Source organism: Aedes aegypti, chromosome 1 (assembly GCF_002204515.2).
Source record: "Aedes aegypti strain LVP_AGWG chromosome 1, AaegL5.0 Primary Assembly, whole genome shotgun sequence".
In the NCBI taxonomy this organism is placed as follows: Eukaryota; Metazoa; Arthropoda; class Insecta; order Diptera; family Culicidae; genus Aedes; species Aedes aegypti.
The window spans coordinates 98,166,670-98,190,709 of NC_035107.1; the positions used below are offsets into that span (position 1 = coordinate 98,166,670).

The window sequence follows — 24,040 nt, forward strand, 5'->3', positions numbered from 1 at the left end:
CAATCCAGAATAATCGTTGAACTTTCTTACAGAACTTTTCTCTCATTACTTGACGAATCATGAAGTTGGAGGTGTTGCACACATTATTTTGAAAAAAAAAAACTAAGAAAATTGCTATTACCCTCGAGGTATCCGGAGTATGTCCAGTGTGCCCTGGTTCTAATGGTCATTGTAATGTACAGGACATTTATTATCGTAATTGTTTCCACAAATCATGAAGTGGAACGCATGAACGGTTTATACAGCATTGTGGAACTGTCCACTTCCTCAAGGACATTCGGAAGATGTACGTTATGACCAGGTCAATCCTGAATAGTCAATGAACTTCAAAACATGAAGTTTGATGTGTCCAGTGTTATGAAAAACTCAAATTCTCATAACTCTCTCCTGATATTTGTGAGTTGACTCATCTGTTTGATTCATTAGCATAAAGCAGTGTTTTCTTATTAGTATGATAAGAATTATAATAATCTTTTCTAACGTAAACAACAACATTCAGTTTTCACGAGTTTTTGACGGGTTTTATGACTGAATGATTGTTGACGGCTTGAGTGTGATTGAGTTATTTTGCATGAAAATATCAAGCGTGAGATTTTAGAAAAAGATCTCTAATGAGTTTGCTCTCGCGGGAGAGCTTATTGGTTGAGTTTTGAGTGTGAGTCTATCAACACTGTATATGTCGCATGAACGATCGTAGAATTGTACACTTCCGCCAGGATTTCGGATGTCCTGTATGAACGGTTTGACCAGGTCAATGCTGAATGGTCGTTGAACTTTATAATGACCATTTCCTTTCATGCTTCTGGAACACATCTGCCACAAATAAACGGATTTTCGTGTCAACAGAGGTCGCAAACGCTTAGTTGTTTCAATTGTATATATCGATAGTATTTTATGTGTAACAATATAAAAAAGCACCAGTCGAAAAGTGAAATATCATATAGGGTCGGTGTTCCCTTAGTGGACGGTCCCCTATAGTCGCACTAGTGGCGTTTTACGGCCGTTTCACTGGTAATCGTAGCAAAATAATTTTTGACATGAAGATCAGTAGCTATTTATCTAAGTACCATTGACACACAGCTCGATTTTGTTCAAAAAATGATCGAAATAGTTTTGCTTAAATTTTAGCTCCCTTGCACCTATAGTTAACCTATTATTCCTATAGTAGCACTACTAAGAGAAACTATTTTGTTATTAAACAAAATAGTTGATAAATTAGGAACTTTTTTACATCAATCGAACGCTTTTGATCCACACTTCAAAGGAAAAATATAAAAGTTTTGTAAAAATACGGTTTTGATTTGTGTTTTGCCTATTCCGTGAGGCTAGTGCTACTATAGGAACAGAAATTAGGAATAGTGCTACTATAGGCACATGTGTTCCTATAGTGGCACAGGCGATAATAAATACAAAAACATGAGTTTTCTTATGTTTCATAATTTTTCCACAAAGCCAAGATAAAAAGCTTTCAGATGATCTAAAAATAATCCCGCTGGATTTATTTTTCGATTTTATACGAATATTTGTTCTTAGCTATGCGGCTATTGGTACATCGACCCTATGTATTGGCAACACCGCCTACTACTATTATCATTCCCAGCACTGGTCATGCATTCGCAACGTTTCATGGGTTCATTATTCTCCACCAGTATTTCAAGTAGAGACCAAACTCTTCTTTCAGGCATTCATATTGCATAACCAGCCCATTTGAATCTTCTAGTAGGTAATACGATAAATATTATCCTCTTTTTCTTCTAATTTGGAAACTGCTAGTTTGAACAAAGCACAAGCACTGACTTAGGGCTGTTTGGGCACGTCAGGAGATAATCATCAATGTTAACTTCCTTTTCCCGATCAGCCTAGATAGCCGTGTAGTGTCGGTAGCGGTTGTTTCAATTGGCTAAGAATTAACACTACGGACTGCCTGTTCCGGTGGTAAAAGTCCACCTCACAGGTGACCCCTAATTCATGCGGCTTTAAGCTTACCATGCCTAAGAATGAATGGTTAGGGGGGTCTAAATAAAACCTAACCGCAAACGGAGCCTGTGGAGTACCAGGGCGCCCTCTACAGTATTATGCCCTTTCTGTGCTACCCGGAGCAATGGTGCACGTGACCTTGTGTTTCTCCGAGATAATCGGCTGCCCTTCTTCAGTCTCAACCCTGAGGCTAAATAAGGGTGGGATTATTAATACGTTGAAATTTAGTTTAAATTTTCACCTTAATGGTTTCGCATTATGCGTTTTACACAGTGTATTCTGTGCTTTTCGCCTTTGGCGACTTTTTAGAGATACCGATCTGATTTTTTCGCTGCTGGTCTTTTTCGTGCTGAGATTGTGAAAAACTTAATCCTGCCTAGTTTGGGTAGTGGCTACGGTTAGGATAGCTTAGTTAGACCAATCTTCAGCATACAATATCAGCAACGATCAATCTTTGTAGACTCATGCAAATGGTACAGTTCAAGTGGCGCTAGTCCAAAAAACTTACTTTTGTGAACTTTTATCTAGGTAACCTTGTGGACCCAGTTTTTGCTACTTTCAGCAAACATGAAATGGCAAAGTCGCGTTCCATGCCTTGTGCATGCGTGCTCGTTAATAAAGCAATCGTTGCTACACTCATTTCTGAGTCAACTACCAGAGATGTATGTGCTGTCACAATTGATATTTCTGTTGGTGACCTCAATAGGAAATACGTCTTTCATTTTGTGGTGTATTTACTACATGATGAACCATCCCCTATGGATGATTTCAAACGAGTTGTCGTCCATTGCCTATGAAAAGGCCTTCTGCTGATTGTGGGCAGTGATGCTGATATTCATCACATGATCTGGAGCAGCTAAGATATCAATTTGAGAAGCTCCAGTCTGATGGAATGAATAAGTAGTTCAAATCTTGGATTACTTATTATAGGAAATTGCCGCACCTTCATGGTATCTGCTAGAGAAGAAGTGTTAGACATAATGCTCTGCTCGAGGAGAATCAGTCACGAGTTGACGAATAGGCATGTATCAGATGATGAATCATTATCTGATCATCGCTACATCTCTATATGAATGTAAATTCGCAGACTTTGCATTTATTATATTCCACAAACTGGGAATTAGTTATGACCAAATTTCATGGATTCTCTCCGTCCATTGGAAATCCTAGTGATCTGGATGTTTCCATTTCCACTGTGAATTGGGACACAATTGTCCTTGCTTCGAGTGATCTCACAATTGCTTGTCACTTTGCTTATAGGAAATGTTCCTCACAACTTCCTTCGCGGGACGAGTGGACGATTCCAATTACTTGGTAAACACTTATTAAGTGAAACTGATTTCAGAAACCTGAATCTTCATGACATTCTGTTATTTTTAACCAGCTGTGGTAATGAGCTATAGGCTCTCTTTACGCTCATGCGTTTTGCAGTGCCCTTATTAGGGCGCTGTTCGAACCCAATGTGGTATTGAGCTACATGCTCTCAATTCGCTTATGCGATCTTCCCTCTTCAAGGGACCCCACTCCTATTTCCTCCCATCTTTCCCTTCCCCTTCCTCTTCCATCGGGTAGATGATGAAATAGGCTCAAATATGGCGATGGCACAAATCTCCCAAATGGCGGGGAACGTGCCTCTGGAGCCGGCCTTCTGATACCATTGACACACAGCTCGATTTTGTTCAAAAAATGATCGAAATAGTTTTGCTTAAATTTTAGCTCCCTTGCACCTATAGTTAACCTATTATTCCTATAGTAGCACTACTAAGAGAAACTATTTTGTTATTAAACAAAATAGTTGATAAATTAGGAACTTTTTTACATCAATCGAACGCTTTTGATCCACACTTCAAAGGAAAAATATAAAAGTTTTGTAAAAATACGGTTTTGATTTGTGTTTTGCCTATTCCGTGAGGCTAGTGCTACCATAGGAACAGAAATTAGGAATAGTGCTACTATAGGCACATGTGTTCCTATAGTGGCACAGGCGATAATAAATACAAAAACATGAGTTTTCTTATGTTTCATAATTTTTCCACAAAGCCAAGATAAAAAGCTTTCAGATGATCTAAAAATAATCCCGCTGGATTTATTTTTCGATTTTATACGAATATTTGTTCTTAGCTATGCGGCTATTGGTACATCGACCCTATGTATTGGCAACACCGCCTACTACTATTATCATTCCCAGCACTGGTCATGCATTCGCAACGTTTCATGGGTTCATTATTCTCCACCAGTTTTTCAAGTAGAGACCAAACTCTTCTTTCAGGCATTCATATTGCATAACCAGCCCATTTGAATCTTCTAGTAGGTAATACGATAAATATTATCCTCTTTTTCTTCTAATTTGGAAACTGCTAGTTTGAACAAAGCACAAGCACTGACACAAGAGCAACAAGAAATGTATCGCTCACACAGAGTTTCAATCAATTTTGTTTTTAGCTCGCTGTTTTTATTTTTATGGAATGACATTCACACACGGGAAAAAATTCTGTGGTATAATTTACTATTGTAGCAGACTACGCCTATGTTTAAAACTGTCATGGAATTTCAGAACAAATTACTATGTTTATGGTATACCCCACCACATTACTGGTACATTTGACAGAACTCATTTTCATCCATCAGGTTTCGACTACAGACATGGTAAAATCAACCGCATTTCTGGTCTGCTGAAAATTAAACCCCCCTAAAATGGTAGTTTTTACCGTACATTTTTTTTGCGTGTAATGTGTGTAAAAATACACCGCAGTAATAGAAACAAATAAAGCAAAATGCAAATTTTAACGGATTTAATATTGCGTAAATTGCGTTGTTAGTGATAATGCAGTTCACTAACGCAATTCATTGTTTTAGGGATTCTGTAAAAAGTTTTTTTGGAGACGATTAAACATCCTATACAAAATTTGTAATCAAAGATACGGGTTCCATAAAATTACCAAATGCTCCTAGCTGGAACTATGAGTTTCCTAACTATACTCTGGAGAATACTCAGGGGATTCATGGTTTTAGAGGGCATCTCAGACATTTCAACGGATTCTGCAGGATGTCTAGAGGTTCCTAGTGGACACTGTGAGTTTCTTGCGGGATCCTGAGAATGTGTAATTGGTTATTGGGAATGCTGTGCGAAATCTGGTGATTCCTAATAAACTCTTTCAGTTTCTAGGGTATCATGTGAATTCCTATCGGGATATTGTAGATTTCAGGCGAAATTTTGGGGATTTTAAAAGCTTTCCAGTGAAATTTGGAGAGTATTAGTGGTAGCCTTAAAATAATGAACTTTTGAAAATATTCGCAGGAGACTTGAAAATTTTCAACACTAGTGCAATGGAATCTTAAGATGTCAAATCCCTTCGGAATACTAAGTAAGATCCTGAGAATTATAAGTGGTATCCTGTGATTTGCTAGCAAGATGCTTCAGAGTCCTGTAAATTTTCGTAGGTTTATAACATAAACAGGGTGTCAATCAAACATAATGAATTCAATATTCTTGCATGGTTTTTAACATTGGCTTATTATATTCTTAAGAAGTAAGTTTGGCACATTTCCGATTTCAAATAATTGCAAGACTAACCCAAATGTATTGAGGTGTCTTAAAGGGAGCTGTTTTCCGAGCTTTATGACGGAAGAGAAAAGTCCATAGAACTCACTGGATTCAATTTAACATAATTTAAAAACTATACTAACTATATACCAAGCAACTCCTATCCCTACCTCCTCGTGGTACTGGCCGGGGTACGAGTAACCTTGGGGAAGATCGGGTAACCAACCCCCGGTGGGAACTTTGGTCGTATGCTGACAGGGAAGGGGGGGTTTGCTTCTGCAAACCTTGAGCGTCAGTACTCCATGTTAGGAGCGGCTCACAACAGCGTCTGTTCCCCATGTCAGGGGCGGCTGATCATCGTCCGAGTGCCAGAGAAGGACTCTAAGCTAAACTGCGCACTATGGCCCTCCGAACATTTAGGGGGAATGGTCCTCCGGAAATCTAGGGGGTTGGTGTCAGGCCCTGCAAGCCAGCCGTAAAAATACACCAGCACAGGAACGTCAACGAGAGAATACGGACCGGAACAATCGGCAAAGACCACAGCGACGAAAATGGACTAGCGATTGGAAACTCGGTACGTGGAACTGCAAATATCTCAACTTCATCGGAAGCACACGCATACTCTCCGATGTACTGAAGATCCGCGGTTTCGACATCGTAGCGCTGCAGGAGGTGTGCTGGACAGGTTCGATGGTGCGAACATTTAGAGGTAATCATACCATCTACCAGAGCTGCGGCAACACACGTGAGCTGGGAACAGCTTTTATAGTGATGGGTGATATGCAGAGGCGCGTGATCGGGTGGTGGCCGATCAACGAAAGAATGTGCAAGTTGAGGCTCAAGAGCCGGTTCTTCAACTTCAGCATCATAAACGTGCATAGCCCTCACTCCGGAAGCACTGATGATGACAAGGACGCATTTTACGCGCAGCTCGAACGCGAGTACGACCGCTGCCCAAGCCACGACGTCAAGATCATCATAGGAGACTTAAACGCTCGGGTTGGCCAGGAGGAGGAGTTCAGACCGACGATTGGAAAGTTCAGCGCCCACCGGCTGACGAACGAGAACGGCCTAAGACTGATAGATTTTGCCGCCTCCAAGAACATGGCCATTCGCAGCACCTACTTCCAGCACAGCCTCCCGTATCGATACACCTGGAGATCACCACTGCAGACGGAATCACAAATCGACCACGTTTTGATCGATGGACGGCACTTCTCCGATATTACTGACGTCAGAACCTATCGTGGCGCTAACATTGACTCCGACCACTACCTGGTGATGGTGAAACTGCGCCAAAAACTATCCGTCATTAACAATGTACGGTATCGACGCCCGCCTCGGTATAACCTAGCGCGACTGGCCCAACCGAACGTCGCTGCCGCATACGCGCAGCATCTCGAGGTAGCGTTGCCGGAAGAGGGCGAGCTTGACGAAGCCCCTCTTGAGGACTGCTGGAGCAACATAAAAGTAGCCATCAACAACGCAGCCGAGAGCATCGTCGGGTACGTGGAAAGGAGGACATGTGACGATTGGTTCGACGAAGAATGCAGGCAGGTTTTGGAGGAGAAGGATGCAGCGCGGGCTGCAATGCTGCAGCAAGGAACGCGACAAAACGTGGAGCGATATAAAAGAAAACGAAAGCAGCAAACCCGCCTATTCCGGAACAAAAAGCGCCGCCTGGAAGAAGCGGAATGTGAAGAAATGGAACAGCTGCATCGTTCACAAGAAACGCGAAAGTTCTACGAGAAGCTTAACGCATCCCGAAAAGGCTTCGTGCCGCGAGCCGAAATGTGTAGGGATAAGGACGGAAGCATCTTGACGGACGGACGTGAGGTGATTGAAAGGTGGAAGCAGCACTACGATGAACATCTGAATGGCGCAGAGAACACAGGCGCCGAGGGTCACGACAGCGGAGGAAGTGGCTACGTCAGCACGGCGGATGAAGGAAACCAACCTGCCCCCACATTGAGGGAAGTTAAGGATGCCATTAACCAGCTCAAGAATAACAAGGCCGCTGGTAAGGATGGTATTGGAGCTGAACTCATCAAAATGGGCCCGGAGAGGTTGGCAGCCTGTCTGCACCGGCTGATCGTCAGAATCTGGGAAACGGAACAGCTGCCGGAGGAGTGGAAGCAAGGGGTCATATGCCCCATCTACAAGAAGGGCGACAAACTGGAATGTGAAAACTATCGTGCGATCACTATCCTGAATGCCGCCTACAAAGTGCTATCCCAGATTATCTTCCGTCGTCTATCACCAATAACAAATGAGTTTGTGGGAAGTTATCAAGCTGGTTTCATCAACGGCCGCTCGACAACGGACCAAATCTTCACTGTACGGCAAATCCTCCAGAAATGCCGTGAATACCAAGTCCCAACGCATCACTTGTTCATCGATTTCAAAGCGGCTTATGATAGCATCGACCGCGAAGAGCTATGGAAAATCATGGACGAGTACAGCTTTCCCGGGAAGCTCACAAGACTAATAAGAGCAACGATGGACGGTGTGCAGAATAGCGTGAAGATTTCGGGCGAACATTCCAGTTCGTTCGAATCCCGCCGGGGACTTCGACAGGGTGATGGACTTTCGTGCCTGCTGTTCAACATCGCGCTAGAAGGTGTCATGCGGAGAGCCGGGTTCAATAACCGAGGTACGATTTTCACAAGATCCAGCCAATTTGTTTGCTTCGCGGATGATATGGATATTGTCGGCAGAACATTTGGAACGGTGGCAGACCTGTACACCCGCCTGAAACGTGAAGCGACAAAAGTCGGCCTGGTGGTGAATGCGTCAAAAACAAAGTACATGCTGATAGGCGGAACCGAGCGCGACAGAGCCCACCTGGGAAGCAGTGTTACGATAGACGGGGATACTTTTGAGGTGGTTGATGAGTTCGTCTACCTCGGATCCTTGTTAACGGCTGATAACAACGTTAGTCGTGAAATACGGAGACGCATCATCAGTGGAAGTCGCGCCTACTATGGGCTCCAGAAGAAGCTGCGGTCGAGAAAGATTCACCCTCGCACCAAATGTACCATGTACAAAACGCTTATAAGACCGGTAGTTCTCTATGGACATGAAGCATGGACCATGCTGGAAGAGGACCTGCAAGCACTTGGAGTGTTCGAACGAAGGGTGCTTAGGACGATCTTTGGCGGAGTACAGGAAAACGGTGTGTGGCGGCGGAGAATGAACCACGAGCTCGCTAGGCTCTACGGCGAACCCAGTATCCAGAAGGTTGCGAAAGCCGGAAGGGTGCGCTGGGCAGGACATGTTGCAAGACTACCGGACAACAATCCTGCAAAGATGGTGTTCGCGTCGAATCCGGTTGGCACAAGAAGGCGAGGAGCACAGCGAGCGAGGTGGCTTGATCAGGTGCAACAAGATCTGGAGAACGTGGGCCAAAATCGAAGTTGGAGAGACACAGCCATGGACCGAGTAAATTGGCGTAACATTGTTAACGAGGTTTTATCAAATTAATTGATGTAACACCAACTAAATAAATAAATAACTATATACCAATGATGACGAGATATTTCTCGAGAAGGAACTTTTCAAGGACTTCATACTATCCCCATTTTCAATTTCCAGTCTATCATGAAGGCACTAACCTGTAGATTACTTCGAATAATAATAGGACATTTGGATTCATCTCTTTTAGGTTTTAGGGATAACACATCTTCAGTATGACTAGCGGCCCTCAGGAAAAACGTCTCCGAAAAACTATCTCAGTAACAAGCAATCATTTCAAAAATTTTTAAAGATGTATTTTGTGTTAACATATAGATATAGACATATAGAGAAAAGGTACATGGACATTGATTTTTCATTATTTTCAATGCGAGACCATCTTTCCAATATTTTGCTGTTCGGATAATTTGCGGACACCCTGTATTAAGCACAAATTCTAAAATATAGGGGAACCTGGTCCAATTCGGACTCTGTTCTAATTCGGACCATCAAGCATTTCTTAATACTAGCGCTATTGTAAAGATCGTATATACCGTTTTTCTGCTCACCGTTTGGCTTAGATCTAAAATTATAAATTTGACGCCTTTCAGTTCAGTCGGTGTGCGTTATTGCCAAGCTTCTGTAAACGACAATAATATTTCAGCTGCACTAATTGAATAATATGATTTGTTCGGAAAAATAGGAAAAAACAGCAAGTCAAATTGTCCCATAATGAAAAGAAACCGCATATCAGTCCCACTACAGACTTCCGCACCGTAGAACACAAAAATGTAGCTTGTTTTGATCATCTTTATATTTTTCTCGGAAACATATCGCAGTCATAAGCAAGTTGTGAAAGTTTCATTAAGATTGGAACATATTCTAACCTTTGAAATTTTTTGAATATTCGTATGGAAAACGAGTTTGAAAACATAACAACCCATTTTTTCAATGCCTACTTTTTACAGATGGGACTGATCTGCGATTCACGGCAGTTTAGGTCCCATAACAACTGTGCAAAATTTCAGCCCGATCGGAGAAACTATATTTTAGCGCCAGCCGTTCAAAGTTTGTATGGGATTTACTATGGGAAAACTTACTTTTGCAAAGAAAAATCAACAGAGGTCGCCCATTGACCTCTATAAAAATTTCGAACACAGATCTCGATAGGTATATCTACGATGAACAACATTGCCGAAGACCGAAAAGCAATCCGATGCTTGTGAAAAAAGTTATTAAGTAAAGACTATTCGGAAATTTTGCCTGATTTTCTTATTATTGTTATTCCTTTACGTGTTAATCAACGGTGCCTTGCCAATAGGTTTTCATTGAATAATTTTTTTCACAAATGTCGGATTGTTTCGCGATCTTCGGCAATATTTTACATCGTAAAAATAGGTACCGAGATATGTGTTCAGAATTTTTATAGAGGCAAATGGGCGACCTCTGGTGATTTTTTTTTTGCAAAAGTAAATTTTCCCATAGTAAATCCCATACAAGCTTTGAACGGCTGGCGCTAAAATATAGTTTATCCGATCGAGCTGAAATTTTGCACAGTTGTTATGGGACCGAAATGCAATCAAAAAAGTGGACTGGAGCGAGAATCTAAATTTTGTCCCACACTAGTGATCATACCGTTGACTCTCCACATTTTGGTGTTCTATCCCGATATATCTCCCTATGTCGAAGATTTTTTCGATCTTTTCATTCTGCAAACATTTTCACTTCCCATTTCTCGATATCCTGCTCATCTCGATATCTTCCTATCTTGACGTGATTTGCGCTTTCGATTTTCTCTCCGTATCACAAAAAAAAACATGATCATCAGCTTTTTCAGTATCAAAGACTGAAAAATTGCCATACTATATTCGACAAAGTTACTGCATATGTTAGGCAGCAACTTTTGACATTCACAAATTTTTGATTAATTTACACATAAGTGATATTAAATTTTTATTTTCTCTGTTTGTCGTTAACAGCAATTGGTGTCTTCGACAAAAATGTTGGAATTGTTAAATGAAAAAAAGTTGTGGAAGACACTTTAACTCTAGCTATTAAAGGATTTATGACGGTTTTCGTATGAAAACCAATTCAAAAGTACAAATACTCACTTAGCTTTTTTCGTAGCGGTTTTCATGGCTTGCAATGTTCTGGGACTATGTATATATTTTCAAAATACAAAACTTTGCTGAACATACCAAGACAATATCTTTATTTTTTCTATGAGTTATAAGCATTTTATTGTCCAAAAAATTTTTATACCGCAGCAAGCTTTAAAGCGACACAATTAATATTCTTTGATCAGGTTTTTAATATTACAGAATGACGTATTTCAGGGTCACTGAACTGTCCTTTAATGCTCATATAAGACATCAATCAGACGCTCAAAATTTAAAAGGCTGCAATAGTAAAAGCATCCACATAAACTTCTCTGACGTGTGCTTCTATTAAACAACTGTGTGAATGTCAATACCCATTATCAAAGGCTACTAGACTAGATTTTAGGGATTCAAAATAATTTGCGAAGATGAAATGACGTCTGTTTGTTTTCATTATATATCGATAATTCTATAAGTCGATGGTCCCTTGAAAATCGAGTTATGGAGAGTCGACTGTAATTAAAATTTTTTTTTTTAAAATGGGTACCATTTTTGGAAACGGAAAACTTTGACTTTGTTGCCATAAACGTAATCCCACTGTACTCCATTTTCTTAACGCCTACTTGTGTCGAATGTTACAAATATGAAGTTATGGGCAGTATACTGCCGTGAATCGCAAGTCAGTCCCATCTGTAAAAAGTAGGCATTGAGAAAATGGGCTTTGAAGTTTTCAAACTCGTTTTCCATACGAATATTCAAAAAATTCCAGAGGATTGCAACATGTTCCAATCTTAATGAAACTTTCACAACTTGCTTATCACTATGATATCTTACCGAGAAAAATATAAAGATAATCAAAACAAGTTGCATTTTTGTGTTCCATGATGCGAAAATCTGTAGTGGGACTGATTTGCGGTTACTTTTCATTATGGGACAATTTGACTTGCTGTTTTTTCCTAATTTTTCCGAACACATCATATTATTTTATTAGTGCAGCTGAAAGAGCATTGGAAAAGATGTTGAAAACTGATTGATTGATTGATTGATTTGACTTTATTAACGAGATTTTTAGCCCTGGGCTAGTTCATCTCGGGACCAACGGCTTCACTTCCCTTCCGAAGGAAGTCGTCACTATAACTTTTTACGTCATAAGTGACTATGTCGGGGATGGGATTCGATCCCAGGTCCTCGGCGTGAGAGGCGAGTGTTCTAACCACTACACCAGGTCCGTCCCCATGTTGAAAACTGAACTCAACTCAATTTTGACGAAAATGCAGATGGGACTGACTTGCGATTCACGGCAGTATAGATAGCACAGAACAGATAGCCATCTTAGAACAAAAAGCCATTTTCGGCTAGAATACGAGGAAACACTTTGAAGAGTAGGCGAATAAAACATTGTTTGTCCCATCGGAATTTAGAGTGCAGGATATTGACGTTAATTTCGTCTAAAATGGTTTCCTTGGCTCGTATAATTTGTTTGACGTTATATAAACCTAAGACAAGACCGGACAGGTCAAAGTACAAAAATGAAACCAATTGCCTGTCAAAAAAGACCACTTCTCATTGGTCGTTTTGGCAAAGGCCTACTTTTACATCGTTGAGTTTGATTGCAACAGGGCACTTTGTTGCTAGCCCGGCCGTGTTGCTAATTCATTTGTTAGAGTTTTCATCAAAAATTTGGAAATTTGAAATGAAATATTTTTGTTTCAAATCTATTCATATTCGATGTTAGGTTCAAAGCATGTGGTCCTTCAATGTTAAAATACATAAAAATGCATTATTGAGACCAATATAATGGAAATTGTGTCAATTCTCTCTAAAATATCGTCGGTCTTGAATTAAAACCTGATTTGTTTTTTAATATAGCATCCTTAATGCACTAAATGAATGAATCGCACAAGAAACAATCAAATTATGAGCCTTTATATTTGAATTTGTTCACAAGATTTGCTTCAAAAGGATACTGGTAACACTGGCTTTTGTATCGTCAAGGTTAATGACTGAAACACAACGGGGCAGTCTTAGTTGAGCTGTCACGTCCTGTCCTAGATATAAACATTATTGATCTGCTATCACAGTAAGCCTTGAACCTAAATCGGAACATTTGTCAACAAAGGCCCGAAACTTTAAGCATTACAAATATAAACAGTTTTCCCCTGATAATTGGCTTTCACATTCTTTTGGATTGGGAAAGTGTAGAAACATGGTATGGCAACTGGTTACATGCTATATGTGGGACCGGAGTTTTTGACATGAACCAACAATTGCCAACCTTCTTCAGCCCCTTGTGGCACGGTGAATGAATTTATTATCGAAAAAAAAAACATTAAATTCAATCATGTGTACCTTTTTCATCCATCGTGTAATGCTCAAGCATGAGCCATCATCAAACAAAATTTCGTTCGAATTAAAGCCAATTCTCATGGAAATCTATGAACGCATTTCAAATTTCATGTGCAGTGCAATGAAACACGCAGCGGCTCTTCCATCACGATCGCGTTAACACTCTCGTGAAGGATGTGGTTGACATTATTCATTCATTACTATGAATTGAGTTTTCTTTATTGTTTCCCACCAAAGGTTTGCTATGATGTAAGTAAAACAGAAAAAATAGCTGTCAGTCTGTTGTGCAAGTTTTTAGACGAGTGCAAGGTTGATTAATTTGTCGTGGTGTTACGCTATTTTATTTCATTGATATAAATGAATACAATTTTAGTTTTGCACAGGCACCATAAATTTGAAATGCATGAAAAAGATTTTTATCAAAATCTTCAGACTCAGCGCCTGTCATGGCACGTTATATAGCGCATCATATTTGCTATCCAGAGGAGAATTGATGGCTGACTTTTGATTCATAGCCAGTGAGAAGAAACGATAACCTTATTCTGGTATTCTACCAGAGTGCGTTCTCCAAAATTAAAAAAATATAGCGCATTTATTAGTTGTTGTTTCTGTAGTTTATTAAATGGAATTTATACTAATCGTTGGTAATTTATCTCCACGAATTTCTTAAAAAAATCGGGTCGAAGTGCGGAATTATATCGAACCGATTAGGCGTCTTAAGCTAAGTATGCTGTTTCGCTCAAGAAAAGTAAAGAAATTCCCTGACTGAATGGGTCAAGATATTTCTTACAGGGAGCCCCCCTTGAAGGTACATTTCTCTTCTCAATTGCGTACTGGGATCAAAAATGTGATTTTCTTGACCATTTCTGGGGAAGAAATTTTTCACGCATCGAAATAAGCGATTCCTTTTCATGTCAGTAGGAAACCAGCCTTTAACCGCAATGTTGAGCGTGATATGAGCAATAAGCGTGGTGTAAATACCAAACTAATCCGATATTTCTAATATGATTTGTGGTTGTATCATAATGGTCGCCAACTCTAAAACTAACTCCACTTCATTGTTTTTTTTCTCAATATGTACAGAATAATTATTGTTTGTATAACTGATATTAAGGTGATTATAAAACGAAGCCAAACTTCGAATTTTCAAGTGCACAAGACTGGAGAATCTGACAACAGTTCGCGTTGAAAATCAATCAAATTTCCTGTTTGCTGGTGGTGTCCAATGGGATACATTTTCAACGCGGAGCGCTGTTTGGTTCACAAGTCTTGTGCTCTTGAAAAATTGAGGTGTGGCTTCATTCTATAATCACCTTAACATGGATGAACATGAGCCTGGTTCAGTAAACCAGCAGGCCGTTCAAACGTCAAAAGACATTATAAGAAAAAGTTTAGAATATAGTTTTTGGTGAATTTACGTACAATTGCTGACCCGACATCCCAAGTATCACTATATTAGCTGAATAACTACTCTACATATTCAACTAGGCGAATTAAAAATCAATAGACCTGATGAAGAGAAGTTTTTTTTTGTTCAAAATCCTCTGAAATGCCAAAAAAACCTGGAGACTCTTGAACAAATACACCAAGCGTTTAGGTCACATACCATTTATTTTGAATTTAAAAAAATGTAAGTTTTTAAAAATATCTACCTTTACTCTCTTCTTAGTCTGATCATCAAAGAAAAGAAAGACCCGAAAAAGTTGAGGAAATGTTATCGAAAATTATGTTCAAATTGTAAAATAACTTACTACACACATTGTTGTATAAGAAAAATAAATTCCAAATCTGGAATATTGTGCGAAATTTGCATGATATTATTTTGTTAATACAGTACTACACAATTGTCAAGTTTGAAGGCTACTAATGCTTCGTTTGACCTGAAGTTTTCACCACAGCTTGTAAATAACTTGACAATCGCTCAGCTGGAAATTTACAGTATCTCACAAAAAACCTTTTGAGTTATAACAAAACACAAATTAAGACGAAAATGGCAATAAATCCTCCTCTGTAAATATGACACATTTGTTGATACTTACAAGTTTGTTAATAAAATTTTACAGTAAAATTGCTTGTTTTCAAAATTATTATATGCCGTTTTTGCTAAATGTTATGTTTGCAATAAGTGAAGAACATTGTGTGTAAAAATAGTGAATTTTAATTCAGGAAAAGTTATGTCTGAGCTACGATTAAAATTTCAAGTTAATCGGAGCACTAGAAGCCGAGGTCTATGCTTCCAAACTTGACCATTTTGTGTTCAGTAACTGTAATTTAAATTTCTGGAAAAATTGCAGATTAACGTTCAAGGCTCCGTCATCGAAATCTTTGTCATCATCGAAACTTCAAAAGCAGTTTTTCTGTTAAAAACTAAAAATTATTCGATGCAAATGTGTTCACTGTATTTCGGTTGGAGAATACAATACAGTGAACACATTTTCCTGATAATTTTCTTGATTTAAGCCTGATTTGCTACTGAAAAGGAATCGCTAGAGAAATTTCTCGCCGATTCCTTGAAGAAATTTTTCTACAGCGACTCCCATTTTAACACGGCATAAAAATTAACAAGGCATGCTCTTTACTGATGTAAATATCAAGTTTGATTGTAAACATGTGACGTCACTCCTATCCTACCATATACCTTCCGGACCACTAGATCATTTTTTTAAGAAATTTTTTGAAGGTTGATAGGAATGACGTCGTCAAGTAGCTGTCAGTTTTCGGAATATACAGTCGACTCTCCATAACTCGATATTCAAGGGACCATCGACTTATAGAATTATCGAGTTATAGAATGTACCGAAACAAAAAGTCACAAAACCGAAGGAACAAATTTCTGTATTTCTAATGCATAAATGATCACCTCTGTAAGAAAATAATTTTATTTTGTTGATTGTACTTTACAAACTATTATTTGAATTTTTTTTCGAAATTCTCGAAAAATCAAATTATTTTGATTGACAATATGTTTTTTTATTTCCATGTTTTTCATCTTTCATTACAACTTGCATGTATTTTTTCATCTCCAAACAAGAATTGGATCACTTTTCTCCAAATAAGAAAGATTTTTAAATAGATATCGAGTTATGGAGAGAAATTCCCCTCTCACGTGACATCGACTAGTAGAGATATCGAGTTATAGAAATATCGACTTATGGAGAGCACGATGTATGGACAATTGAAGGGACCGAAAAATCCATCGAGTTATAGAGTATATCGAGTTATAGAACATCGAGTTGTGGAGAGTCGACTGTATCACCTTCTTAATATTTGTACATCGTGCATTTGAACTGACATTTCTTTTCAACTGCGTACTGCGAGCAGAAAAAAGCGCATTCTTGATCGATTCCATGCAGAAATTTTCCATGCATCAAGATTGGCCGAGAAATTACTTGTCAGCAGCAAATCAGGCTTTAGAACGAAAAAACTGCTATTGAAAATTCCGAAATCAATGACGGCTCCTGCCCCCTTAAATTAAAGGTTATGATATTCCTGAAAGATCTAAAAAATGATTTAAACGAACATTTATCTCATTCGTAAATAAATTCAGTTCTATAAACTATTGTACGATCTTATTACTAAAATAGGGAGGAAATACAAAACCATCTAACGTTAGACATAGACTTAGACTAATAGAAAACATTCCACTTTATCTGGAGATTACCTTTCTTTTACAACAACCTTAGAGTAGAGATCTCAAAAAATATTTAGACGAGTTTTCTTGTCTAATTCAGTACATTTTTCGAAAACTTTACAGTGTAAAAAGCTTGCCCGCCGCCACCATGTGCGCTAGTGTTCGCGTTAATTTTGGCAGCTGTTTTTGTTGTCATCTTTCCCATCTGTTCTGTGTAGATAGTCTACGCTTTGCTATGTATGTTATGTAACCGCAAGTACATATGTGTTTAGTGAAAAAAAATAAAGATAATAATAGCTGCAATTGAATCAAAGTTTATTTCACAAATAGCAAATAAAGTAGACGAGAAGTGAGAATTCAAATTTAGATATTTTTCACCTATTTCACGCTTCACTACCCACAATTATTGTTCTGTTTTGTCCCTTCTTTTTGTTGACCACCGCGCACCGCTTATGACCCTATCATTTTCACCCCGTAACGACAAATTTCACTGATCATGTCAACACACACGTGACCTACCGCTTTGGGCGGACACACAACAGGAAATTACGATTTAAATGCCATATTGAACTTACCTCGTCTAACATTCCCCGCGCCAACTCCAGCGACTGAAGCAGCCGTCGAAGTCCTGCCACAGCTGCTGGACGTAACGATCGTCAGTTCTTGCGTTTTCGTGTGATTACTCCCACACTGAGGGTGAACCGCTTGATGAACGTGGAAATTACCCTGCTGTTGGTGCTGAAGTTGCTGCTGCTGATGATGATGATGAGGTTGGTGATGGTGGTGATGATTATGGTGATTGAGCAGGTCCTGCTGGAGTTGTTGATGATGATGATGATCGGCGCTAACTATCGGAAACGCGTGGTGACTATCGGTTTGGATAGTCAGGGTCGGCTTCCGATCCAAGTCCAGCAACTCTTGGGTGCTGGTCCACGTGGACGAACTGATATCGGTCAGCACAATCCCATTGCTGGAAGTGGGAATTTCCTGGGCGATCATTTGCGATTCCGGAACCGGAATTGCTGGAACGCTTGCACTTCCGGACACTTCATAGATGTAACCAAGTTGCTGTTGTTCTTGGTGGATGTGATTCTGATTATTATTACCGTCACTTGCGGCAATTACTTGAAACTCCGGAGTCGGACCATGGAACGCCTGTCCAAACCCATGGAAATGATCCACGTCTTGCAACTGCAGGTGATTATCCTTGCGAACCTTGTGAATCGAATGACCTTGGTCTTGATAATGATACGCCTGGAAGCGCTCTTCACTGTGTTTCCGCTTGAGCTGACGCATTGCCGAGATCTGGTCAGTTTGATCCGTTTCGTACTGTTCGAGGGGAACCATTACCGAACCACTTGCACTAGCACTGGTCACTACCGTGAAAGGGGGCGAAGAACGACTCATTTTGATCTTTAGAACACTTGCACTCCTATTTATTATTCAACACTTTGACGTTTCGATTTAACTTTACCATCCCAGGTGTCTTGGATCCCGTCGCAAATCACTTTCAATCGAATTGCACCTCGCTTCCTATGATTGCACCACAAGCCCACTTTTCGATTCGGCCACCATGTTTGATTTCTCCCTTTCTACGTCGTCCTTCCAGGCTCGATGTCGCGATAAGAAATTTTCCACCGTCTTGGCCTGAATTCAAAATGGCCGACGAACTGATTCAGACTAGAAAATCTACTAAGACTACATCTTCCAATAGAGTTCGATAAACTACTTAAAAGTTCACATTGTATCTTTAAAAATAACTACAATCCCTCACATGGCACTTGAGAAATCCTAAACTTTCCACCAAAATCCACTTAAGCTTAGAACTAGGTTTTCCTACAGAGGACCCGATCCAAGGACCTCAAAATTCCCAGAGCCAGGTCCAACCACAACTGGCGAGTGTCTGTACAAGACTGAATCGGTTCTCAACGGTGTGACTCGGAAAAGGTGTCCTGAATCCGCGACGAGCCTGTTTACAGGTACCCTTTTGGGGGAGGGATGGCTACCGTTTATTTGTATTGTGTGCATGAGCAAAAACCACCACGGCGAGAACTAGTGAGGTGGAAAAACTATAAACGTTTCCGGTTGAGTGAGTGAGCTCAGGATTTTCGCCTGCTTATAGGGCAGTGCTTGTTCGAAATGCGAAAGAGGATTATTCCATAAAGCATTTGAGTTGGATTGAAGGTGTATTGATCATATAACGATATATGTATAATTATGTATGATTCGCTTAAACATTAATATATTCTGCGAAATCAAGGACAGCTAATGGTCTGATATCAGTGCTCCATAACACTGTAGATTTTTTTTCTCTCAAAATACCGCTCACGTTGTAAAGACTGATAAAGAGTTTGGGATCGTCGGCTATAATAACGTATTAAAATCTACATTTTGGTGTTGCAAATCTCCAGCATTGTCCACATCAAATTTCGTTTGCAAAGACATATCTTTGCACGCCAAGATAAATATCGATGTATGTTCTATATGTATTCCTCTCAGCTCTCAACTCATTGAAAGTGAAGCTGATAGGATTGATAACCACTTCATTGAACATTTTAAATATACCGTAATCCGGGGTAACAATGGTCAGCGGAATAACACTGATCGGAATGACCAATGTCGTAAAAAGTTCGAATTAACATTCATCTATGGAATATTTTCAATGCATGAGCTGCTGTTTCTTATATCTATTAATTTATGAAAATCAGATTTTATTTTCTAAATTCTAATTGTTCATTCGTAAATTTTTCAACTTTTCAAAACAACCATTTCTATGATCATGGATGACACTACCGAAGTTTCATGTCTCGCAAAAGTTCTGCAAACGATATGAGCAAGAAAAATATAGTTGATACTAAAAATGACAACGCTGAAAACATTTCCGTTGTCAAAACTTTTAATTAAGCAAAACTATCAGTAAAACTGGGCTGTCCATTAACCAAGTGGTCCCCCTCATGGTCATGTGGTCGGTGTTCAGACAGACTGGACTAGACGACATTTTGGGGTTCTAAAGATACGTTTACAACTCCATCAATTCTTTTTTTTGTTTTCAATGGTATTTTTATACAAATAGCAACAATTCGATAAGTTCCTTTATTACAGCAAATATCGCAAATATGTTGATATTTGGAATGCCAGGGCTAAAATTTTAAAATTGTATGGAACGTGGCCATTGGCCAGGATAAATAGTAGTAGTTTATACGCATGTATTGTAGGACGGTTCAAATTTCATAGCTTTGCATTCCGATTTGCTCTTGATGCTCTAAGAAGACTAACTACTAGATATGGCCGGATTTGGTTGTTGTATTCCGGGGCCGGTTCCGTCTTGTTTCTAGCGTTATGTCTCAACCCATGCCCCTCAGCTTGTTCTTGTTGAAAAGCTGCGAGTTTATCGCTATGGCTATATGGCCTCCTAAACATTAAGTTGTCATACTCGAATAACGATTTCCTGACGAATTATAACTTTTGACAGCAATCGAAATTTTGGGACAAGATTCAAAATTTGCTAACCTGGTTTCTTCAGGACTTCTCTCGAAATATCTCCGGAGACTCTTCCAGAGATTTTATAAGAAAATCCTCCCAGATAATCTCTATCGTAATTCATACAGTGATTTCGGCAGGGATTTCACCAAGGCTTTTGCCAGAGATCTCTCCAGGAAGAACTTTTGTTCGACATGAGACATTTAAGAACGTTTCTGATGGGGCTACAGAATTACCTTCATCAATTCCTCAAGAAGATCATCCATGGGATTTTTTGCATGGATATTTTTTTGTTTAGAAAATTCGTGGTTCCTTCAAAAATTCCTCTAGTAAAATCTTCCAGGAATTCCTTCTAAGATCTGTTACAGAAATTCTTTCAAGAATACTCCGGAATTTTTTGCCAGGGATTTTTCAAGCGGTTTCTCCTGGTATTCCTTCAGAGATTTCTAAAAAAAATCGTTCAGAGATCTCTACAAGAATTTCTTTAGGAAAATCTTTATAAAAATTCTTGCAGAGACATTCTCAAGGCATTTTCCAGGAATTGTTTCAGGAGTTACACTAGGACAATCTCTATAAAGATTACTCAAGATATTTCTCTAGTAATTTCTCCAGAGCTTCCTCTGTGGATTCCTCCTCAGATACATACAAAGATATCCTCAAGAAGTCCTATCAAGATTCGTCCATGAATCACCCCGATTTTTTTTTTTGGATTCTTCCACGACTCGCTCCATGGATTTTACCAGCAATTCTTCCAGATGTTCAACAATTCACGCATTCTTCAAGGAACTCCTCAAGAATTTTATCCAGGAATTCTCCCAGAGTTACCACCAGGAAAATCGCTACATGACTTACTCCAAAAATTTCTCCAGATAACACTGCAGCAATTCCTCAGAGATTTCTCGAAGAGTTTCTGTTGAAATTCTTCTAGAGATTCAGACATAATTTCCTGTAGGATTTTCATCAGTAATTATCCTAACAATTTCTCTAGGGATTTGGAAAATCTCTCCATAGACTCCTGCCAGAATTTCTTCTGCATATTTTCCAGGAATTCAACCGAGGATTCCTCCAGAGCAGGGGTATTCACCCGTTTTGGCCTGTGAAGCACTTAAAAAAATTGTTGGGCAGATTTTTTGGTTATGAAATTTAAATAAAGCTCGTAAATATTCTAAATTTTGTATCACAGTTTTAAAATTTAGTTTATTTTAGAAGTTGCATGTTCTTCAGATTTTTTTCGACTAGAATAAGTATCCCAACAAAACTTTCAAGAAAGGTCAATAATGATCAATATTTTGACACCTTCTGTATAAGACTCGTAAAATGCCATCAACCATAACTTCGAAAACATCACAAGGTGAATATATTTTAAAACCCCTTCTAAATTTTCAAGAGCACGTATCAAGAAAAAAACAGTGATTTTAATTGAAAATGAACGAGCTACGAATCGATCAAATTTTTAACGCGGTCTGTTCTTTGTTTACTGAATGTGTACTTTTGAAATAATAGGCATGGCTTTACCGTATTTCAAAGAATAAGTTGAGATATTTTATGGCGTAAGTACAAATTTTCAAAATAGTCACGGAGCACCTACCAAGACTTTGCGGAGCAGAGGTTCCTCCATGGATTACTCCAGAAACCCCTCCATGAACTTTTCCAGGGATTCCTGAAAAAAACTTGTAAACTCTTGAAAAAAAAAATCATCGCGGTTATCCTGGAGAACTTCTTATTCTTTCTTATGGAATCTCTGGAGGAATACATGGAAGAATCTCTGCAGAAACTGAAAGAAGAATTCTTAAGGGAATCCCTGGAGGATTTTTGGAGGCCCAGAACGAATCTCTGGATAAATCTGGAGGAATCCCTGAAGGATAACCTGAAAAAACCATTAGAACAATTTATGTAGTGATTTTCCTGGGAAAATTTGTCAAGGAAACTTTTCAGAAATCTTCATTGGAGTTTATGAATTTGTTTCTTGTAGAGTCCTCATATGAATTTTTGCTCGAATCTCCGGAAGAACTTCTGGAGCTATCTCTGGAAGAAAAAACTCAGGAATAATTCGTAGAGGAATCTCAAGAAGAAATTCTGGAGAAATCACTGGAAAAATATCTGAAGTAATTCTTTAAGAAACAGTCGTAGTGTAACCTGGAGAAAGCTATGAAGACATCTCCAAAAAAAATCCCTATAGAGATTTGGTATTTTTTGGAGGAATATCAGGAGGAATCTTAGGAAGAATCTTTGAAGAAATTCTTAAAGTAATCACTGCTATAATTCATGTAAAAGTTTTCTGAGAGTCATTGAAGAAATTCTTGGACAAATGTCAGTAAAGATTTTGCTTTTTCTGGTAAAATCCCTGGAGGAATCTTCGAAAGAGTTTCTGTGCTATAGAAAAGTTGACGTTATTTGCTTTTCACTCTCCGCATGGATCGCATCTCAGCAGGCAGCAGATCGGCTTGCTCTGACCGGGCGTGCTTCTCAGGCACAGATATCGATAGCGAAGCACCCCCCAGCCCCCTTTTTGTACTGCTTCGCTCTAATCAAACTGACCGTCGACCGGCTGAGAGAAGATGCCGTCCGAAGCCATCACCGCTTCCGCCGCAATGAAGAAGAAGAAGAGGAAGCAGTCCACGGGAGAATAATGTGGTTGTGGCCGCCATCGCAGCCCTAAACGAACGGAACGGGTACTCCCTGCAGGTGATCGAGAGATACATCGGCGGAAACTACAACTGCGATGTCGGGAAGATTGACAAGAGTGAAGTGTAATCCCGGGAAACTGTGGCTGAGTAGAAGGAGGAGGAGAAAAAGAAGGCAGTTCCTAAGCAAAACCCCACCAAGTTTCAAAGACCGCCGCGTTGAAGGACCCCCAAAGAAGCCGCCACCGCAAACCTCATCGGGCGATGAGGATTTCAACCAGTGCGCCTGTCCGTGTTAACACTCCCCCAGATCTAAGCGACATTATACGGCAACAGCAACAAACAGTCGTAGCGATTTCGCTGATGTTTCGCTACATTCACTGTTTGATGAGCGCGTCTTAGCCACAGCGACGCGATTTTGCTGCGATTTGCGTCGTGTCAGTCAAGATGGTTCCAAAGAAGAGTGCTTGCAGCGACACAACAACGAAATCGCGACGATTAGTTGTCGCTGTCGCCGTAAAAAGTCGCATAGATTTGGGGAGCCATAATTCGAATTGTTTGTCCATATTACTCGAATCTTGAATCTCACCGTTCAATCGGCCCTTTTCAGGGCCAACAAACGTGTACTATAGACTTATTTGTGTAATATTCCCTCAGTTGTATACCACATACTTTCTATAATCTCTTGATTCATCTCGTAGCATCATACAATATCTGATTTGTTATGAATAATTCATTAGCCGAGTGGTAAGAGTTCCATTCCCGGTCGGTCCAGATTTTTTCGTAATTGGAATTTCCTTGACTTCCTGAGCATAAAGTCTCATCGTACCTGCCACGCGATGTACGAATGCGAAATTGGCAACTTTGGCTAAGAAAGCTCTCAGTT

General features: G+C 39.5%; 1 protein-coding gene across 1 annotated transcript in view; it reads right to left on the reverse strand.

The window, feature by feature from the left end:
- The window catches only part of LOC5571999, a 56,846-nt gene extending 37,881 nt beyond the window's left edge, over positions 1-18,965 (reverse strand). Inside the window, exon 1 of the mRNA XM_021843314.1 lies at positions 17,626-18,965. Within this exon, the coding sequence (XP_021699006.1) occupies positions 17,626-18,457 (832 nt within the window). The 5' untranslated portion in view covers positions 18,458-18,965. The remainder of the gene's footprint in view (positions 1-17,625) is intronic.
- Between the last annotated feature and the right edge of the window lie 5,075 nt (positions 18,966-24,040).